Source organism: Mustela putorius, unplaced genomic scaffold (assembly GCF_011764305.1).
Source record: "Mustela putorius furo isolate JIRA1106 unplaced genomic scaffold, ASM1176430v1.1 tig00000253_pilon_pilon_pilon, whole genome shotgun sequence".
Classification (NCBI taxonomy): domain Eukaryota; kingdom Metazoa; phylum Chordata; class Mammalia; order Carnivora; family Mustelidae; genus Mustela; species Mustela putorius.
In genome coordinates this window covers 461,015-484,271 of record NW_025421329.1, presented here as the reverse complement: position 1 = coordinate 484,271, position 23,257 = coordinate 461,015, and the positions used below count along the sequence as shown (strand labels likewise).

At 37.9% G+C, this 23,257-nt stretch overlaps 1 protein-coding gene across 4 annotated transcripts in view; it reads left to right on the top strand.

Annotated features, from left to right (window-relative positions):
• The window catches only part of TASP1 (taspase 1), a 281,144-nt gene that overhangs the window by 249,610 nt on the left and 8,277 nt on the right, over window positions 1-23,257 (top strand). The window contains exon 14 of one of the 4 annotated variants that reach the window (XM_045078419.1): window positions 13,867-14,018. The exons of the other annotated variants lie outside the window; for them this stretch is intronic. Coding sequence (XP_044934354.1) covers window positions 13,867-13,935 — 69 coding nt within the window. The 3' untranslated portion in view covers window positions 13,936-14,018. Of the gene's footprint in view, window positions 1-13,866; window positions 14,019-23,257 lie in introns of those variants that run through there. 4 annotated transcript variants of the gene reach the window in all.

The following is a 23,257-nucleotide window of genomic DNA, read 5'->3' as shown; positions in this document are numbered from 1 at the left end:
TTGCTGAGAGAAATAAAAGAAAAGCTATGTAAAGGAAATAAAATATGTATGTTCACAGATTGAAAGACTCAATAATGTTAAGATAGGCATTCTTTTCAAAGTCATCCATAGATTCAAAGAAGACCTAATAAAAATTTCAGTAGTTTTTAAAATAAGAAATCAACAAGCTGATTTCAGAATTTCTGTGGAAATACAAAGGACCTAAAATTGTAAAAATCAACTTTAAAAAAGGCCAAAGTTAGAAGACTTAACTTGTTTTGAGATTCCCCATAAAGCTACTGTAATAAAGGCAGTGTCCTCTGGTGAAAGAGATAATCTTAAACCCAATAATAGCAGAAGCTTTGAGATCAGTAGGAATACCACTCTCTCTTCTGCCGTTTCACAACACTCTGAAGGAATAAATCACCACATTTGTTGATGTAGCAGGATTCATTAGACACTGCAGGATTTATAAAAACATTGCCTCAGAAATTCAGATGGAAACTTGTATCTCAAGAAGAAATTGAATGTATCCAACATGGAGATCTGGCATAATCACTAGCAATGTGGCTGCTGCTATTGTTATCAGGTAAAAGAATTGTCTTTACAGTAAAGACTTCCAAAATGACAATGAAGTATACATTCAGCAACTTCAATAAAATAGTCTGTAAAAAGAAAAAAAATGAAAGACTTTATTTTAAGATTTTATTTATTTATTTTTTTGACATAGAGAGACACAGTGAGAGAGGGAACACAGCAGGGGGAGTGGGAAAGGGAGAAGTAGGCTTCCTACAGAGCAGGGAAGCCGATGCGGAGCTCAATCCCAGTACCCTGGGATCATGACCCGAGCTAAGGCAGATGCTTAATGACAAGCCACCCAGGTGCCCCTGAAAGACATAAAATTTAGATGGTACTAGTATCTTCTAGTTTACTTTGGTCAGCCTCTTCAACAAGCTTACCTAATTGTTTATGTACTTTATATTTATTAGGGTATACATTTTAAAATACTAAGTCCATGAATTTACTCATAATCAGCAAGTACTGCCGGTTGAACTGTTAAAAGCACACAATGTCTAGTAACCTATCATAAGTTTTCCATAATTTCACTTTTTTTCACTATGTATAGAGATGGAAAGAATTTTATGAGGGAGAGTTTTTGGTGTCTGAAGTTGGATGAAGATCAGTGAAATAATTACTTTATTATTTCTTTTTTTTTAAAATATTTTATTTATTTATTTGACAGAGATCACAAGTAGGCAGAGTCAGGCAGAGAGAGAGAGGAGGAAGCAGGCACCCTGCTGAGCTGAGAGCCCAATGTGGGACTCGATCCAAGGATCCTGGGATCATGACCTGAGCTGAAGGCAGAGGCTTTAACCCACTGAGCCACCCAGGCGCCCCTACTTTATTATTTCTAATCCTCTAACATTTTTTCATTCATAAGTATAACTTACTATGTAAGTATATCTTCTCTAAAAGATAATAGTATAACTTAAGTAGAACAGGTGACTTGAGGATGTTGAGACTGGAGAGTGAATGAGGAAGATTATTTATAACCTATATTCAGAGAAAATGTCAGAAAGTATAAAATGGAAAATAAATTCAAAGACCCAGATGGCTAGAGCCTAGGAATGAATGTTTGATAAAAAATTATGATTTATTGTTTTGAGAGGTATTAAAAAACCTTGTTCTTTGGTTTATTTTGCCATTATGTGATTATGTATACAAATGCTGGTGACCATTAACTTTTTCTAACAATGTTTGGCAGCCTCATTATATCAACCTTTGTATTTACCTAATTAAAGCAATTTATAAAACTTTAAGGTCTTCTGTGCCAAGAGTTTGTACCATTGTGAAAGTAAATCCTCACAGACTAAATAAACTTTTTTCTATACCTTAAAAAAAAAAAAAACAAACTAAAAACATTAAGTGAATACAGCCAGACACAAAAGACTACTTTGTAAATTATTCCATTTATATAAAGTATGTTAGATGAAAGAAATCCAAAAGTGGTGGCTTCAAGAAAAGAAGCACCAAGCAATTTGGGATGTTATAGAAATATATTTTGTATGAAAATTTTCTCTATTGAGACACCTGGGTGGCTCCATTGGTTAAGTATCTGCCTTTGGCTCAGTTCATAATCCTGGGGTACTGGGATGGAGTCCCCCATTGGGCTTCTTGCTCAGTGGAGAGTCTGCTTCTCCCTATGCCTGCTGCTCCCCCTGCGTATGTACACATGCTCTCTCTTTTCTCTCTGACAAATAAATAAAATCTTGAAAAAAAAAAAAAAAAGAAGATACTATTTTTAAGAAAAGAAAGAAAATTTTCTGTGTGGGTTTGGTTTCAGTTTCATGGTTATATAAATGGTCAAAAGTCATCAAATGCTTTACTTAACATCTCTACATTTTATCATATCTGAATCAAACCTCTATTTTTAAAAGCATAAGGAAAGGTATTAGCAGACCTGTCTTAAAGTAGCTGTGTGGTGAAATGATAAAGAGACTGGGCTGTGGAGTAGGCCAGACTTGGATTTTGATCCTGTAGCCCCTGCTTGTTTATAACCTGGAACAGGTTGCAACTCTGACCCTTGGTTTCCTCATATTTTTTAAAGATTTTATTTATTTGTATGTTAGAGAGAGCACAAGCAGGGAGAGCAGCGGGCAGAGGAAGAAGCAAACTCCCCACTGAACAAGGAGCCTGACAGGGCACTCAGTCCGAGGACCCTGGGATCATGATTCCAGCCAAAGGCAGATGCTTAACTGACTGAGCCATCCACGTGTCCCACTTTACTCATATTTAAAGTGAGAATGTTAGTGATGCTGTCTAGCATCCTAAAAATTAATTGAATAATATAGCTGGGGTGCATATATATAATAGAGCTACATGAATGATGATGATGGGGGTAGTGGTAGGAGGAGGTGGTGCTAGTTGATGTTGTAGCAACTTTCTCAGGGCCTTCACACTCCATAGCTCCAAAGCCGCCTTTGCACTGTAATTCTGCTCCCAAAGGCCATTTTACATCATCTATGACAAGAGCAGTACCTCCTAGATTTTCATCCTGTGTCTCTGGTGGAGATGGTGGCCATTATTCTGTTTGACAAAATGTAACTCTGACTCATTGATAGAAGCCAACTGACAAGTGAATTCAGATATCCCAGAGAAACAAGAAAATTGAAATTACAGGAACACATACATGCGCATGTACACGTGCGCGTGTGCACCCACACACACACCCTCCAGCCCTGCAGTTCAGGCTATTTTGACACTAATGCCCTTTCAAGAAGCTATCTGACTAGAGGTCTGCCAGTTTGATAGCATCACAAGCTTCAGTTTTTTATTTATTCTAAGATTTGCCTGCAGTTTCTCTGTTCATCTAACTTAATAATTTTTCTTTTAAAAGAGGGAAAGATGTTGCTGTTAGCTACTGTTGAATTTCTCTTGTGTGACCCTTGAACATACAGGCAGCCTTTTTAGTTTCTACTGAACACTAGACTGTGAAACATCTAAGGGTATAATGTCCATGAACTCCTTAAAAGAGCCCCACAATGGTACCCAGTGGAATTCAGTCACTGGATTTATTGGACCATATGTTAGATTTATGGAGATCACCTAGATACCATTTGGCCTTAGTCTAAACCAAATTTTATCTGTTTTCGGCACTCTTGTCCCCATCTTGAAGGAGCTTGATAACTGAAGGAACCTGATCCCTGGCAGGAAGCCAACAGCCTCAGGGTGGTAGGTTAGGTACCACCAGTAAGCTGTGTACTAAGAAAACATCCCAGACAGCTAAATTTACCAGACACACTTAAGGAACACAAGGAAAAGTGGCTAATCAGTGATTTTATTTGTACCTTTCAAGCTTAACCAGAATTTCAAATATAGGAAATTGCATTTCTTTAACATGCTATTAGGACTGCCAGGAGGATCCTCCTGTTAGGTCTCTTTAGAAAGTCCTTTAAACAAACAGAAGACTGTCTAAAACTGAATGTGTGAAAAACAAACTTCAAGACAGAGGTCTCCTCAGCTCAAATTTATTTCTAAGAGCAATTGGTAATTTTATTTTTGCCTAATAAGCTTATGCCATCAGTTCTTCCAGATGATTCATTGACATTGCTCCAAAGCAATAAAAAGAATAAACAAGAGAGAATTCACCATGTTGGCAAGAGCATAAATCTTCTCAGAGGCATTAACGATATTTATCCACATAAATCTCATTTTAAAGTTAGAGCTTTGCAAAGATAAATATGTCTATCACCTGGACATAACAACACTGGATGTTAGTTGAGGTGAAGTGAATAAAGCCTTTTTGTTGTTGTTGTTTCTATTGTTGTTGTTATAGCAACATGAAAAAGAATGAAACATTACTTTCTCTGCATCTACATACTTACCTAGTCATCAGTCTACATACTGCACATCAGGCATGAGTTGAACATTAGAGTGTTATCTTGTTACCTTTTAGTACCACATTTTAGGTAAATTTGTACCTTCCCAAGGCAGACTGTTTGCCCACAGTCAGGTAACCATGGCCTGTAACTGAGACAAGTGTCCTTGAGAATGATTACCCTCATTACCCACAGTGAGTGAGTAATGGTTATAGAATGCTGTTTTCTTTCTTTTCATTGTAAAGTGCAGGACAAATGATGAAAGGAAACTTTTCTTGTTTTTTGAAAATTTTTATATTTTTACTTGCAGTATAGTTGATGTGTGATATTAAATTAGTTTTAAGTTTACAATACAGTGACTCAACAATTATGTATAGTATGAAATGGGTACCATAAGTGTATTACAGTATTATTGACTATACTCTCCATACTGTACTTTTCATCCCCATGACATTTATTTTGTAAGTGGAAATTTGTACCTCTTAATTCTCTTTACCCATTTCCCCTCCCCCCAACCCCTTCCTTTTTGGCAACCACCGGCTTATATATTTGAAGATTTATCTATTTGAGAGAGTGATAGTGAGAGAGACTCTGAAGCAGACTCCATGCTGAGCACAGAGCCTGACATGGGGCTGTCCCATGACTGCAAGATCATGACTTGAGCTGAAACCAAGAGTCAGACGCTTAACTGACTGAGCCATCCAGGCGCCCTGAGTTCTTTATATATTTTGGATATTAACTCATTATTGTATATATCATTTGCAAATATTCTCTCCTATTCACTAAGTTGCCTTTTTGTCTTGTTGATGGTTTCCTTCACTGTGCTAAAAGGTTTTTAGTTTGATGTCAGGTCTCAATTGTTTATTTTGATTTTGTTTCCCTTGCTTGAGGAGACACATCAGACAAATATTGCTAAGCTTGATGTCCAAGAGACTACTGCCTATGTTTTCTTTTAGGAGTTTTGTGGTTTCAGGCCTTACTCCACTTTGAGTTTGTTTTTAGTATGGTGTAAGAAAGTGGTCCATATTCACTCTTTTGCATGCAACTGTTTAGTTTTCCTAGCACCATTTATTGAAGGAACTGTCTTTTCTCCACTGTATTCTTGCCTCCTTAGTCATAGACTAATTGACCCTATATGTGTATACTTATTTCTGGGATCTCAAGTTTGTTCCATTGATCTATGTGTCTGTTTTTTTGCCAAGAATATACTGTTTTGATTATTATAATCTTGTGATAAATCTTGAAATCTGGGATTACGATACCTCCAGTTTTGTTCTTTCTTAAGGTTGGTTTGGTTTTTTGGGGTCTTTTGTGGTTCCATAGAATTTTAGGATTTTTTTGCTCTAGTTCTGTGAAAAACACTCTTGGTACTTTGATAGGGAGTGCATTGAATCTGTAGATTGCTTTGGGTAGTATGGACATTTTAACAATATTAATTCTTTCCATCTATGAGCATGGTATATCTTTCCATTTATTTCTGTCACCTTTGATTTCTTTCATCGGTGTCTTATAGTTTTCAGAGTATAGCTCTCTCATTATTCTTTTTATTTAAAAAACTTTTTTTGAGTATACTTGACACACAATGTTATAATAGTTCCAGGTGTATATCATAGCGATTCAGTTTATACATTATGCTGTACTCCCCAAAAGTGTAGCTTTCATCTGTCACGATACAAGGCTATTATAACATTGTTGCCAAATTTGACAATGGCTATTTTAACCACAGGGAAGTTTTTCAGTGTTATCACTTTACTACAAAATCTTTCACTTCTTTGGTTAAATTAATTCCTGGTTTTTTATTCTCTTTAATTCAATTGTAAATGAGGTTGTTTTATTTCCCTCTCTACCACTTTGTTATTAGTGTATGGAAAAGCAAAAGATGTCTGTATATTGATTTTGTATCCTGAAACTTTACTCAATTCATTTATTAGATCTAATAGTTTTTTGTTAGAGTCTTTAGGATTTTCTCTATATAGTATCATGTCATCTGCAAATAGTGATAGGTTTGCTTCTTCCTTCCCAATTTGGATGCCTTTCATTTCTTTTTTCTTGTCTGATTCCTATGACCAGGAGTTCCTGTACTATGTTGAATAAAAGTGGTGGGAGTCACATCCTTGTCTCATTCATGATCTTAGGGGGAAAGCTTTCAGCTTTTCACTATTGAGTATGATTGTTAGCTATGGATTTGTCATGTATGGCCTTTATTATGTCAAGGTAAGTTCCTTCTATACCCAATTTGTTGAGAATTTTTATCAGGAATGGAGGTTGAATTTTGTCAAATGCTTTTTCTGCATCTATTGAGATGATCATATAATTGTTATCCTTCATATGTTGATGCGATGTTTCACATTGATTGATTTGTATGTACTGAACCATCCTTGCATCCCTAGAATAAATCCCACATGATTTTAATGATATTTTTGAATTTGGTTTGCTAATATTTTGTTGAGGATTTTTACATCTATGTTCATCAGGGATATTGGCCTGTAATTTTCTTTTTTTTGTGGTGTCTTTGTCTGTTTTTGGTATAGAAGGAAGACTGGACTCAGAATGAATTTGGAAGCATTCCTTCCTCTTCTATATTTTTGGAATAGTTTGAAAATAATAGGTATTAAGTAACTCTTATTTAAATGTCTGGTAGAATTCACCTGTGGGGGCACCTGGGTGGCTCAATGGGTTGAGCCTCTGCCTTTAGCTCAGGTCATGATCCCAGGGTCCTGAGATCGAGCCCCGCATTGGACTCTCTGCTCGGCAGGGAGCCTTCTTCTCCCCTCTCTCTCTGTCTGCCTCTCTGCCTACTTGTTATGATCTCTGTCTGTTAAATAAATAAATAAAATATTTTTTAAAAAAAAGAATTCACCTGTGAAGCCATCTTGTCTTGAACTTTCATTTATTGGGAATTTGTGGTTATTGATTGAATTTTGTTACTAGTAATTCATCTGCTCAGATTTTCTGTTTCTTCCTGATTATGTCCCAGAAGATTGTAAGTCTCTAGGAATTTATCCATTTCTTCTGGGTTGTCCAGCTTTTTGGCATATGGTTTTATATAGTAATCTCTCATAACTTTTTGTATTTGTGTGGTATCACCTATAACTTCTTTTCTGATTTTACTCATTTGATACTTTCTCTCTCTCTTTTTGGTGAGTCTGGCTAAAGGTTTATCAGTTTTGTTTATCTTTTCAAAGAACCAGCTCTTGTTATTGATCTTTTTCTTTTTCGTCTTTGTTTTATTTATTTCTGCTCTGATCTTTATTATTTGCCTCTTTTTACTAACTTTGGGCCTCATTTGTTCTTCATTTTCTAGTTCCTTTAGGTGTTAGATTTAGATTGTTTATTTGGGATTTTTCTTGTGTCTTAAGGTATCATTCTTATTTCATGTTAACTTCCCAACTCAGGACAAAGTATTGGTTTCTATGATTATAAATATTAGTATCACCCACTGATTTTATAAGAAATTTAATTAAATTATTTTTATTAAATTGGTTAGTGACAGGAGGTGGATCTACCAAGCATATAGTATAGGGGAGGTGCTGATGACCACCCAAGATTTAGCATGTGTAGGCTTTCCATAGTTACATTCAGGGTAGAACTTTGAGCCCAGACTGCTATTTGGACACATTTTTGTCCCCAGTCTCTTCTTCCCAGTAACCTCAGATTTGAGATCAAAAGCTGGATTCATCAACAGATTAGCTTTTTTAAAAAATTGAAAACTTTCACATAAAAAATTTACACCAAATACAAATTTTACATACATAACATTTTTTGTACATGATTTAAACATTTTAAGTTTTACATAAAAATATGGTTTTTTTTTTTCCTTCTAATTTGTTTTATCCTCTAAGAGCAGATTTGGCAACACTGGTAGCCAACCTATTGGTGGGGCCTTCCCTTCCACTTTGACAGTCCTATTCCTGGCCTTCTTCACTCACAGGTGTTTGGGATTGATCTATGTTGTAGATTTTGAATCCCAAGCAAAGTCTATCTGCTAGAACACATTTTCATTTCGGTACCATACATTCAAAAATATAGTTCCCATCTTTTTAAAAACCTTCATCTGGGGGTGTCCAATCTTTCTAATCCTAGGGTTTAAATTCTTTTATGATAGTTGCAATGTATGACTTTTATGTCCTATAAGTAAAGCAGTGCTATAAATTGGTGAAAACTTAACATTTTAGTAATAACTAATGGAGATATTTGGATATGGTTGAGCTATTCTTTCTATTTACATTCCTTTCAAATACTTCTGGATGAATAAGTGGTAGGTACTGATGATTGACTTTTATACTCTTGAGCTGTCCTCACTGTATTATACATGTTTGGACTACACTGCTGTAGTGTTGAAGGGATAAAAAGAAACTTAATTTAGGATAAAGATTATATTAATTTGCCATTAGGAGATGCTCAAAGTACTTGGAAACAGCTTTTTCTTCACTTGAAATAGAAAATTAATATTGTTTTAAATTTCTCTCCTATATAACAGATGAAAAACCAATTAACCCACTGATTTCTTCCATTGATAGTTCTTATGGATATTATGGTAAAATTTTGAATAGTTAGAACTGCCAACTACACTACTCCATTAGAAATGCTTATGATGTATATTTTAAGAATAAAAATGGAAGATCTAAGCAAAACAAGCTTTTAATAGGCAGTTAGTAATAAGCCCCAATAACACCTTAATAGAATATATTTCCATCCAAATTTCTGCACATTTCCAATGCCATATGGTTAGATAGGAAGACCTGGTCGTTAATATGATGACCTCTTAGATACAATAACTTCCTGAGTCTAGCATTTTAGTTTATGGTGGTTTTTTTTTTTCAGTGTTTTTGTTCAGTAACCATATTTGGTTTTTAAAAAAAAAGAAATAAGTACAATTTAAAAGATATTTACCAGCAAAGATGACAAAAATACATTTTTTCTTAACCTCTGTTACCCAGTTTTAGAGCTACTCAAAGATTTATTGTAATGACTAACAATGATTGACTAGGAAGGAAGCCCTAATTCTTTGGCTTCTAGATTTTAGCTATTTATAAAACTCAGTTTAACTAGGAATAGAGTTTTGATTAAACAGAGTAACTCATCTTTTAAAAAGAAGTAATTTGTTTATTACTAAACAAATAGTATGGAGTACCTTTTATATTCAGACACTTCCCTGGGGACATTGAGAATAAACAAAGAAACCAAGAATCTCTGTGCTTTGGGGCTTGTATGCTAGTGGAAGAAATAATAAACAAGATAAGTAAAGCATATACAATATTTGTGATAAGTGCTAAAAAGAGACATGAAGCTGGGAGGGGTTTTAGGAGGTACGAAGGTTCTGATGTTAGGTGGGTCTCACTGAGGAGGTGACATTTGAGTGAAGTCTTGGAAGATTTATGGGAGCAAGGCAAGAACATTCCAGGCATAGAGAACAGTAAGTGCAAAGACTCTTAACTAGGAGTATTCCTTGTATGTTAGAGGGTCAATGAGAATGGTCAGTATTAGTAGGTCAGTATATGCAGTGGGGGACCAGACTGTGTAAGCTCATATTGGTCATTGTTAAGATTTGGGCTTTTTCTCTGAGATGGGAGCCTTTGGAAACTCACTAGCATCATGTCACTCACTAACCCATTTGTGACATAATCTGACTTAACATTATAAGAGGTGACTCCAGCTATAAAGGGGAGACAGAGTGAAAGGTTGTTGCTACTCATGTAAGTGATGATAATGATTTGGCTGGAGTGTTAGCTGTGCAGATGGTGAGAATCAGTTGGGTTTTGCTGATGGATTGCTAATGGATGAGGGGAACAGAGAAGACAATGATGACTCCTAAGAGTTTGGCCTGAACAGTTGGAAGAATAGGGTTGCTTTTTACTAGGCTTCATAGGAATGTGGGGAAGTATAAAGAGCTCAATTGGGATATGTTAATATTGAGATGCCCTTAGATAGTTGGATGTATATGTCAGGAGAGAGGATTAAGCTAGAGATGTATACTTGGGAATCTCAGCATATAAATGCCTTTTAAAACTAGAAGGCTGAGTGAGATCACCAAGTGAGTGAACACAGACAAGAGAAAAGAGTCCTGAGGATCACTCATGTTTATAAATTTGGGAAATGAGCCCCCAAAGAAAACTATGAAATGGCCTAGAGGTTGGAGAACAACACGGATGTGTTGTTTTAGAAACTAAGGAGAGAAAGTATTTCAAGGAGAAGAGGGTGACCAACTTTATCAGATGCAGTAGTCTTGTACCATGGAATTAGGTCTGAGGACCGACCATTAGATTTATTAGCACTGGCAGGCATTGCTTACTTACCTTGATAAGAGCTGTTTCACTGGAGTGGCCAAAGCAAAAACCTGATTGTAGAGCATTTACAAAGAGAACAAAAGGGACTCATTTGAGATAATAAGTAAAGACAAGTCTTTTGACGAAATTTACTATAAATGGATGTACAGAAATCAGTGGCTTTCTTACACACTAACAATGAAAATACAGAAAGGGAAATTAGAGAATCGATTCCATTAACTATAACACCAAGAACCATAAGATACCTGAGAATAAACCTAAACACAGAGGTAAAGGATCTGTACTCAAGGAACTACAGAGCACTCATGAAATAAATTGAAGAAGACACAAAAAGATGGAAGTCCATTCCATGCTCTTGGATCGGAAGAATAAACATTGTTAAAATATCTATACTACCTAGAGCAATCTATACTTTTAATGCCATTCCGATCAAAATTCCACCAGTATTTTTCAAAGAGCTGGAGCAAATAATCCCAAAATCTGTATGGAATCAGAAGAGACCCCGAATTACTAAGGAAATGTTGAAAAACAAAAATAAAACTGGGGGCATCACGTTACCTGATTTCAAGCTTTACTACAAAGCTGTGATCACCAAGACAGCATGGTACTGGCATAAAAACAGACACATAGACCAGTGGAACAGAGTAGAGAGCCCAGATATGGACCTTCAACTCTATGGGCAAATAATCTTCGATAAAACAGGAAAAAATTTACAGTGGAAAAAAAGACAGTCTCTTCAATAAATGGTGCTGGGAAAACTGGATAGCTATATGTAGAAGAATGAAACCCGACCATTCTCTTACACCACACACAAAGATAAATTCAAAATGGATAAAAGACCTCAACGTGAGACAGGAATCCATCAGAATCCTAGAGGAGAACATAGGCAGTAACCTCTTCAATATCAGCCACAGCAACTTCTTTCAAAAAAAGATATGTCTCCAAAGGCAAAGGAAACAAAAGCGAAGATGAACTTTTGGGACTTCATCAAGATCAAAAGCTTCTGCACAGCAAAGGAAACAGTCAACAAAACAAAGAGACAACCCACGGAATGGGAGAAGATATTTGCAAATGACAGTACAGACAAAAGGTTGATATCCAGGATCTATAAAGAACTCCTCAAACTCAACAGAAACAAAACAGACAATCATATAAAAAAAAAAAATGGGCAGAAGATATGAAGAGACACTTCTCCAGTGAAGACATACAAATGGCTCTCAGACACATGAAAAAATGTTCATCATCACTAGCCATGAGGGAGATTAAAACTAAAGCCACATTGAGATACCACCTTACACCAGTTAGAATGGCCAAAATTAGCAAGACAGGAAACAACATGTTTTGGAGGGGGTGTGGAGAAAGGGGAACCCTCTTTACACTGTTAGTGGGAATGCAAGTTGGTGCAGCCACTTCGGAAAACAGTGTGGAGATTCCTCGAAAAATTAAAAATAGAGCTTCCCTGTGACCCTGCAATTGCACTACTGGGTATTTACCCCAAAGATACAGATGTCGTGAAAAGAAGGGCCATCTGTACCCCAATGTTTATAGCAGCAATGGCCACGGTTGCCAAAATGTGGAAAGAACCAAGATGCCCTTCAATGGACGAATGGATAAGGAAGATGTGGTCCATATACACTATGAAGTATTATGCCTCCATCAGAAAGGATGAATACCCAACTTTTGTAGCAACATGGATGGGACTGGAAGAGATTATGCTGAGTGAAATAAGTCAAGCAAAGAGAGTCAATTATCATATGGTTTCACTTATTTGTGGAGCTTAACAAATAGCATGTAGGACACAGGGAGTTAGAGAGGAGAAGGGAGTTGGGGGAAATTGGAAGGGGAGGTGAACCATGAGAGACTATGGACTCTGAAAAATAACCTGAGGGTTTTGAAGGGGCGGGGGGTGGGAGGTTTGGGGAACCAGGTCGTGGGTACTAGAGAGGGCACGGATTGCATGGAGCACTGGGTGTGGTGCAAAAACAATGAATACTGTTACAGTGAAAAGAAATTAAAATATATATATGTATATATATATATATACATATATATATATATATAAATGGAAGTAAAGAAGTGAAATGGTAAGTGGAAGAGGAGTAGGTCTGGAGAGTTATTATTCTTTCCTCTTTCTCCAGTGCAACCAGATGCTACACTTTATATCCAAAACATTTCACAGATACATTTCTATAAAATGAGCAGAAAAAAAGTTGTCCAACTGTTGAGCCGTGAGGTTCCCCAACATTTAGTGGATGGTGAGGTGAGGAAGAACCAGCAAAAGTAGCTGAGGTTTCAGCATTAAAGTAAAATAAGGAAACATCTTTTTAGTAGTTTGAGTGTGGCTGGAATTAAAGGGAGGAGTTAATACTTGGGATGAGCTCGTGTAAAGACTCACACACAATTCTTTATTGAAATGTAGGGGAGGAAAATTTTGCCTCTGTCCTTCTAGGTTCTTTTGGCCAGTCTGTTAATTAAATTGACATAAAACAGATTAACAGGAGAAAAGCAAATTTAATTATGTACATATAGGAATCCCATTAAAAAAACATTGAGGGGCACCTGGGTGGCTCGGTGGGTTAAAGCCTCTGCCTTCGGCTCAAGTCATGATCCCAGAGTCCTGGGATGGAGCCCCACATCAGGCTCTCTGCTCAGTGGGGAGCCTGCTTCCCTTCCTCTCTCTCTGCCTGCCTCTCTACCTACTTGTAATCCCTGTCTGTCAAATAAATAAATAAAATCTTTAAAAACAAACAAACAAACATTGAGACACAAGGACAAGTGAGTCAGTTAAGGCTTGTATGCCATCCTGAGCTAAGGAATGGAACAAGGGCCTGGGAATTCCAAGGGGAGGAGGATAATTCACAATATTCTTACTGTGAGCTGATGTTTGGTAATTAGATGTTTGCCTTGCCCTACAGATAGGCCTTCCAGATACAAAATTATCCCTGGTAATGGCTCTCTTTCTGGCCAGGCCTCCTATCTAAGTTCTTTCAGGTGGTTAAAGTTCTCAAAATTTTCTTGATTCTGTTGGGTCTCAGTTACCAGATCAAAATAATCCACATGCAGAAGTGGCATATTTGGGGGTCATGTATTTTGCTCCCTCATAGAAGGATGTCTGAACCATTAAGTGTTCACATGCCTATCCTGCTCTTTTAGAGTAGACTGGGCTGAACAATAAGTTTGTACCATTTCCCTGACATTTAACTGTACTCCTTTTTTTTCAGAGAGCATCTCACAGGATGCAGCAGGAGTTCAGCAGGGGAAATACTTCTGTCTGGGTCTTAATGCCTTAGCAGTTAGTTCTTTGGCATTACATGGGTCAGATCAATAAGAAGTCAGGAAGCAGATGGTTTTGACAAGGAGAACTTTCTTCAAAGGGTTTGTTGGTGGTTTTCATTTGTACCCCTCCCAAATTCCTCACTGACAGATCGACTGATATTCTCAGGAAATAGTCCATTACACAAATAGTAGTTTCTCTCTTTATAATAGTTTAAACATTAGTCTTTCATTTTGTTTCAAATACAAGATGCTCTTTTCAAGCAATGGTAAAATCTGTGTTACCTGGCAGCTTACCAAGTGGAAGATTGTAACTGACATTTTGGATTTTCACCCAGTATAAATCATCAGGATGTTGAGACTTCCCTACCAGGTTCTAGAAGAGGCCACTGGGTTGTTTTTACCAAGGAATTGGTGGCCCAGAGCCACCCCCTACAGACCTGCAGGTAATCCCTGTCCACTGGGCCTGCAGAACTCAGCTAGTTCCTCTCCTCTTAGCTCGGCACCTCATGCCACCATTAGCCCCTCAGAGAAGAAATATCTGAGACACCACATTATTTGCCTAAGGTCACACAGCTACAAAGAGGTGGAACTAAGTAAGATTCAGGCTATGACAATCTGAACTCGAGAACCCAGCTTCTAACCACTTACTCGTCTGGAGAAGCCTAAGCTGGAGATAAATATTTGGGAGTCTCAGCGTATGAATGCTTTTTGTAAAACTCTAAAACCCGTTGAGATCCTTAAGGGTGTGAACACAGAAGAAAGGAGGCTTGACCCCTGGGGAACTCCCACATATATAAGTTGGTGACAGGAGGAGGAACCTGCAAGGGAGACTGAAAAGTTGTGGACATAGAGGTTGAGGAGACCCAGGTGAATATGGTTTCCTAAAGCCAAGAGAAAAAGGTGTTCCAAAGAGAACAGAGTGACCAGCCAGATGCCATTGCTGGGTCCTGTGTGGACATTACAGTTATTTCGTTCATTCCTTTTGAGCAGTGGTAGGAAGTAGAGTGGGGGCACAGTCACACCTTCCAGATGAATCTAGAAGAGTAATAAAAGGACACGGATTAATTTACATATTGAATTGCTGCATTAAACACTCACTAAATCACCATCCTACATAATTAAGAAGATGCAGGAAAATAATGGGAAGAAAAAAAAATCAGCCCCAGCCCTGAGTGAATCCTTCTGGAATGCCGCAAGCTACCCCCACATTCACTGCTGTTAACATTTTGGTATATTTCCTTCTGTTTTTGCAGCTGTGATTTTTTTTTTTTTTTTTTACATACAACTGTGATTATGTAGAATACATGAAATCACATATATTGGTTTATTCTTTTAGGGGTACCTGGGTGGCTCAGTGGGTTAAAGCCTCTGCCTTCGGCTCAGGTCATGATCTCAGGGTCCTGGGATTGTGCCCCACATCAGGCTCTCTGCTCAGTGGGGAGCCTGCTTCCTTCCTCCTCTCTCTCTCTCTGCCTGCCTCTCTGCCTACTTGTGATTTCTGTCAAATAAATAAAGTCTAAAAAAAAAAAAAAACAATTTTTAGTATAAAAGCAGTACATGTTCCTCTTAAAACATTTGAAAAAAAAAAGAGTAAAGAAAATTTTAAAAATCAGAGTAGAAGGTATAAAAGGCCTCTACAGTCTGAGTATGTATGCATTAACATTGTGGTATCAGATGTGTAGTTACATTTAGTCTGCATGACTTATCCATGGACCTTTCTTCCTGCCTGCCAACCTACTTATCCAAGAGGTAGTCTAGAGACAGGTTTTTCTCTGCGGAGATGGGGATGGCATGAAAATCTAGCCTCAGGCCCCAACCTCAGATATTCTAATATGTAGTGGGTCTCCGTAGGTGGTCATAAAACTACCCTCTAAGAACATCCCTCAGCATTAGGCTGGGTCTAAGGAGAAGGTGATACAAAGTCCCAGAACCAATTGGGATTTTAATTAGTTTTTAGAGGAGCTATTAAAAAATCTATAACCTAAGTTTTAGGAAAATTTAGATGTGGGTTGTTTTGGAAAACACTTATTCAAACATTTAGAGTGGCTTTCTAGTACAAAACTATGTAGACTGTTAGAATCAGAAAGAATCCTGAATATAATTGAATTAAATTTTTTATAATTGAATTAAATTTTTACCGACAAAGAGGCTGAATCCCAGAGAGCCAGTAACCTCTCAGTCCTGACACTATCTAGTTTATCAGCAGCAAAGTTAAGGATCAGACCCAGTTCTCTGAATCCCAGAATCATCCTGAAACTTGTTGGTAAAATCTATGGCAATAACTTTTCTGTGCAAGCTGTATTTCATCCTGGGAGACGACATAGTCATAAGCCTCCTGCAGTGAGAGGTGTGTCTCTTAACAGAGCTAGATTTAGAATCCTTATGGCAAGGCTTTGTGGGAGTAAAGAGAACCCTAAAATTTGGAGTCCACAGGCTTTCATGCAAGTCTCAGTTTTTCCACTTCCTCTGTGACTGTAAGCAAACCACATAACCATTCTGAGCCTTGCTTTTTTCCACCTGAAATACAGGTATAGTATACATCTTTCTAGCTGGCATAGTATTTTGAGGATGCAAAAGCACTGTGAAAATTAAAGTATTATGCAAATATAGGGGCTTGGTATTTTTATTAAGATGTCATAAGGAACTAGGTTCACAAAGAACTAGTTTCTATATCCTACAAAGACATAATTGCCTTCAGAGCAAGATCCATGTGTGTTTCATTCTTCTGTTTCCTTATAATAAGTGCAGAATAAATATTTGCTAAATCATGGAGAGCTTTTATCACCTTTAGCAAAATGGAATGCTCATGATAATTCTCTATGTGAGTGATGGTGTAATAGGTACTGTGAAACCTGCCATGTTTATGTGGATGCCTTCCCAGGACTTTTAAGTTAAAAATAGGAGGGTAATCTTGTCTGATATTGCCTGTGAAGTGTGTCCTCTGCATGGTAAAAGAAGTAACAAAAGTTGCCTTGAGACTGGAACAACATGCTGTTCTCATCAGACAGCATTTTAAGGCATGATATTTATATGTGAGAACAATAGACATTTTCCCTCTTTGTAGCCTTGTCTCAGTACACAATGCAATTTACTATAATGTCTTTGTGTTTTGTCCACATTCACCATTGGATCTTTTATGGTATCCTTGTTTTAAATGTGGAAAACTAGGTAGGGTGACATATAGTAAAATGACTAACATATGGCATTCATTCCTCATTCTGTTGATATTTCTGATTTGTTAGGTTGAACTTAGGAATTACAACTTGAAATTGCTCTGGCCTATTTATTACTTTTAGTGAAAGACAATGATGGAATAGAAGTAAAACACTTGTTTTTGGATTCATTAGCAATGTATACACAAGCTAAATGAAGTCAGCATCAAAGAATGTTGAAACTTGGGGGGCAGCTCTAGAAATAATCTAACCCCAAAGTCCTCATTTTATAACCCAAGAGACTTCACTGACTTGCCCACTATCCCAGAGACTTAGGAAGTAAGCAGCAGATCTTAAAACCTGTAGGTAGATTGGTTTTTGGTCTATAAAACATACACATTATTCTGGACGGTGTTAAGCAGGTTCATGTGACACCGTCAACTGCTTGAGGACATCTGCTTTCAGGATGAAGTCTAAAGACCAAACTATTTTTAGAGCAATAAACTACATTCCAAGGTTTAATGCCACACACAAAGAATGTTCAGAATATACTTATTCACAAGTTGTATCTCCTTGAAAGACAGCTCTTGAAAGCAGTGGGCAGGGAACTTCTGGGAAAAGATGGGGGGGGGGTGTCTCCTGACTCACTCATTAAGGGGGAGAAATGCCCATAATAGAAACAAAGCAATAAAAGCCAACCAGACACACTTCCCCTGCCCTTCTCCCTGGAATCGGTCATTTAAGGTCTATCACATTTGTGCCAGTAAAAGAAAGCACAGAATGACTATTATCACATCAGGTAAGAATGTCCTTATGTAAGGACATAAGATATGTTCAGCCAACAGAGCCACCTCACAGTACCAAATTTCCATGCCCTAAGTAGCACAGTGATAAATACAGAAGACAAACCTAGCCTGTAGCTAAATGGGTCTTTATCCTATGAAATAGATACATTATTCCATAGTATATTAAGAAAATTCATGTGACACTGTTAGTGGATGGAAAAATATGTGACCAAGAACTCAGCAGTTTGAAAATAAGGCAGAATTAACAGGAGAAAGGAGAATGGTAGGGAAAAAGAATATCTGTCTCTTTAAGCCTGCCTGATAATGGAAGATTGAGCAGGAGGCCCTGATGTCCTGCTTTCCAGAAGGGAAAAAGCTCATGCAAACAAGGTTGCTCTAGTGCTTTCCATATTCCTCCTCATGCTGACTTCATTAAAATTTTATTAATGTAGCCTGATGTAAGAGACACACAAGGCACACAGCCCTCATTTGACCACCATTTAGGTAGCTGATGTCTGCATCGATCTCTTTCTACAGGAGGAGATGTGTGTTGACATGTGATGCTGGTGTCAGTGAATGAACAGAATCTGTTGGGTCATACTGTGTCAGTCTTGGGAAATACGCAGGCTTTTATTTTCAGACTTTTTTTTAAAGGTCCACCACTTCAATATCATTTTGACTGTTTCATTTACATAAATATCATTACAAATGTATAACATAAACTACAATCAAAAACTAAAATATAAAATTAAGAAATATAGGGGTGCCTGGATTGCTCAGTGGGTTAAACCTCTGCCTTCGGCTCAGGTCATGATCTCAGGATCAACTCTCACATTTGGGCCTTCTGCTCAGCGGGGAGCCTGCTTCTCCCTCTCTCTACCTGCCTCTCTGCCTACTTGTGATCTCAGTCTGTCAAATAAATAATAAATAAAATCTTTTTTAAAAATTTAAGAAATATAAGATAGCTAATTTGTGGTTTGCTTCTTTCGTTTCCCAACCCTCATTAAAAAAAAAAAAAAGTCCTTTATTTGTTTACCAATATACTGAACCCCTCTACCATATGCCAGACTATTCTTTTAGGAATGGAGGAAAAAGCAATGAATAAACCAATAAACTCCCTGCCCCCATGGAGTTTATGTCCCTGTGGGGGAGACAAGCAGTGAATAAGATAAAGGAGTAAAATAAATGGCTGGTTAGATAGCAGTTAAGGACAAAGGAACCCTTGAAGCAGAGAGGTAGTGAGATTCAGGACCAGTGGCCAGTGTAAATCTTCCTGAATAGGTGAATTTGGAGTACAGATCTGGCAGGGTTGAACAAGGGAGCCACAGGGACACTGGGTGGAAGAGCTTTCCAGGCAGTGAGAATAGCATCTATAATGGCCTTCAGGCTGGGGTGTGCTGTGTGGTGGTGTAACAGCAAGGAGGCAAGTGGAGAGAAAGGACCGAAGTGGGGAGAGCAGGAGGAGTTCAGCTCAGAGAACTAATGGAGATGAGAACATATGGGGTGTTGTTGGGTTTTACTCTATTACTTTAAGATCTTTATCTGTTATGCACTGGTCCTATTATAGACTGAAGTGTGTTCCCACCCCCACCGCCCAAATTCATATCTTGAAGCCTTAACAGGGAATGTGGCTATGTTAGGAGGCAGGGCCTTTAATGAGGTGATTAAGGTAAGTGAACCTAACGGTGGGGCCCTAATTCAGTAGGATTTGTGTCCTTATCAGTAGAGGAAGAGACACTAAGGATGCACAGATAGAGAAGAGACCACCTGTAAGCCAAGGAGAGGGGCCTCAGAAAAACCAAACCTACTGATAATCTTCATCTGTGAGAAAATAAACTGATGTTGTTCAAGCCACCCAGCCTGAGATATTTTGTTAGGGAAGCCTTAGCAGACTCATACACTATCTTAACATCTAGTTCACCTGTTTGCTCAAGTTCAATCTGACTATTTAGCAGAAAGTTCTTTCATCAAGGTGAACTAGGTGAAAGAACTTTCTGCTAAATAGTCAGATTGAACTTGAGCAAACTTGAGCAAACTTTACCATTTTAACTGGCTGCAACACTTATTTTATAAATGTCAGTCCGTCCAGAAGGAGCCAGTTCATTCTATAAGGTACTGTATTTGAGTTAAAGAAGATGTGTACTGGGACGCCTGGGTGGCTCAGTGGGTTAAAGCCTCTGCCTTCAGCTCAGGTCATGATCCCAGGGTCCTGGGATCAAGTCCCGCATCGGGCTCTCTGCTTGGTGGGGAGCCTGCTTCCTCCTCTCTCTCTCTCTGCTTGCCTCTCTGCCTACTTGTGATCTCTGTCTGTCAAATAAATAAATAAAATCTTTAAAAAAAAAAATGTGTACTGATAAGTCATACAGAGCAGAGCTAACAAGCCAGTCCAGCCAGATAAGCAGTTTTCTTTTGCACTGGCAGTTTGGAAGTAGCTCTTATATTTCTTTTTTTTCTGTCTCTCTTTTTTAAATAAGTAAAAGAATTGGCCTTTAGCTGATATGAATGAAGAAGTAAAATGCTGTGCCTTCTCTTTCTCTCCCTACCCCCCCCCAACCATGTTCCCTCTTCTTAGCACCACAAAAATGATGAGGGGTGATGATTGGGTGCTTTTGGAGGTTTATTATTTGTACCTCCAAAAGACTGTGGAAAAATCAAGTACTTATCCTCCTTTCATATATAAACTTTGTTTTTTGGAATACCAAAAAGTTGATGAGAGAAAGTTCTTCATAGTAGAATTTCAGCTCTTAATATAGTGAGAATGACAGGAAACCACCCTTTGGGAAATCCCTCATGAAATAAGGGGTCTAAGCAATGATTATCAGTGGCCACTAAAACCACTGGGCAAAGGTTGATGGAATTTCCTATGGAAGGATCAGGCTGCCACCCCCTGAACCCAGTGGATCAAATCCACAGAAAGAGGATCACGAGATATTGGGAGCCTTCTGAACACATGCTGCAGGAAGAACACAGCCCCACCTGTAGAAAATTCTTGCCAAAGATGTACTTTAAGAAGGTAGCTACCCCAGTGAAGGAATCAAAGGTTGCCAAATTTTTCAAGAGAAGCTAGGAATCGAGATGCTTTTATATAACTTCTCCATTTAAAAATATTTTCTTTTTTTAACAGTTGGAAAACTGTGTGGGTCAAACCAAATAAACCTGGCAGCTCTCCCTTACTAAAGTCCAGCATGTCATTTTTGTGTCCCTCTGCCCTCCTGTTCTTCTTGTCTTCCGGTGCCAGGGCCTCTGGAATGTCTTCCTCAATTCTTTGATCTGCATCTATTTTCTCACTCCTGATTTCCTATGATACTTGTGGCTCAGTATCTGTGATATTGTGATTTATCATAAGAAATGTATTTTTGATCTTCCTTCATGGTTCCTGACTCACAGCTCTCAAAACCCTTGAACATCACAAGCAGTAAGAGCAGTGGGATCATATTTTATTATAATATTTGGTCTTCTGTCCTCGGTTCCTAAATTTTAGTCAGTCATCCTATGTAATAAAGCCTCCAGAACAACCCAGTGGGGTAAAGATGGTGAACATGTGGAGGTGCCAGGACAATGGCATGTCTGGGAAAGGCACGGAAACTCTGAGCTTCTTCCCAGCTACCTTGCTCTAGGCATCTCTTCCATCTGGCTGCTCCTGAATTATATACTTTTACAATAAACCAGTAATTTAGTGAGTAAACTGTTTTATTGAGTTCTGTGAGCCACTCTAACAAATTAGCAAACTTGAGAGAGGTCATGGGAACTTGCCATTTATTGTGGGTATGTCCACCAATGTCGACTTGTGATTGGTGTCTGGACTGGGAAGGAGCAGCAGTCTTGTGGGACCGAGCCCTGAACTTATGGATCTGACATTATCACCTGGTAGACAGTGTCAGCACTGAGTTCAGCTGTAGGGCCCCTGATCAGTATTGGCAGAATAGAGTTAATTGCTTGGTGGTGTTAGAAAACACACTTTGGAGTACTCTACCCTTATAGGACATGGTTATGTGCTTTTGTTAATAGTTTTCTAATCATTTTATGTGGTTGTACTTGTCTTCCCTACAATCCCTCCTGTTCTTAGAAGGCATTTTGTCAGTATTCTACCATTTGCTTTTCTCTGTAGCACCCAAATATGTTCACTGTTTTTGAAACTTAGAAAATGAGTTATATAGCAAGCAGATATACACAAATGCTAGCAGTTACTAAATACTCAGCAATTGTTAATTATTTTATGTGTAGCAGCAAAATAGCACCACCAAAAATACTGATCTAAAATGTCCGTTTTCTTGAAACTTACCTGTTAGCATGCAGCTAATATTTTTTTAAAATACCACATTGTATTTTTGGAGACTATCTAACTTTTAAAATAGAATTTTCCAATTCTTTGATATCCAATAATCTACAAAAGAGATTGTGCTGTATGATGTTTTATTCTATGGTTTTGTGTTTGTTTAAATAATGATAATCTTACATTAATTGACACATTTGATTGCATGCACTATCTCATGTCATCCTTATCAATCTGATCATAAATGCTATTATTATATTCATTTTAAAGGTAGGGCCCTAGGAAGTTACGTAGCCAACAGAGGTTACACAGCTAGAAAGCACAGAGGCCTGTATTGAACCATTACTGGTTCAAGATAGCACTAGCTGCTCTAAGAAGGAAACTCCAAAATGTGTAGTTGCTCAAATGTGGTAAGAAGTGTGTTTCTAATTCCCATAAAATCCAAATTGGGGCTTGTGATTAGCAACAGGTTCTCCTCCAGGCTGTGAACCAGAGTCCGAGGCTCCTTTACAGCACATGAGCCTCAAGGTCGTCAAAGAGAGAGCATGGAGAATGGTGCATAAGAAGATTTTCTGCTAGGGCTGGTAATGGCACAGAGTACTCTAGTCCACTGGCCCAATTCAGTCACATAGCCACACCTACCTGAAAGGCAGCTGAGAAATGTAGTCCCTCAGTGTGTCCAGGAAGAAGAGGAAATGCCCCAGCACCCAAGATGCTCTGAATGTGTAACCCATGCACATAACCGTTGTGATAAACTGTGTCGTAGATTAACTTTAGAATTAGACATGATATGTTATATATTACATGTACTTTGAAAGGTTCTGGTGGATGAAAACACACCTCCTATGTGTTTTGAAATATTGTTTCTTAAGTCTCTCTACGTGGAATGTTTTCTCAATGTCATTTGTTCTATTTGTAAATGCCTGTATTGCTTTGACAGTACTATCTTGCTTCAAGCTCTATTTTTAAAAAACAGAAAACCAAACCCTCAGAATTATGAAACCAATGAATAAAATATTTCCAAGTTCTTTTTTTGGACCATGTCTGTCCAGATTTTATTTTCCTGACCCCACCAAAGGAGGATAATAATTTGTTTAAGAGACTCTTCCCTCTTCCCTTGACTCTT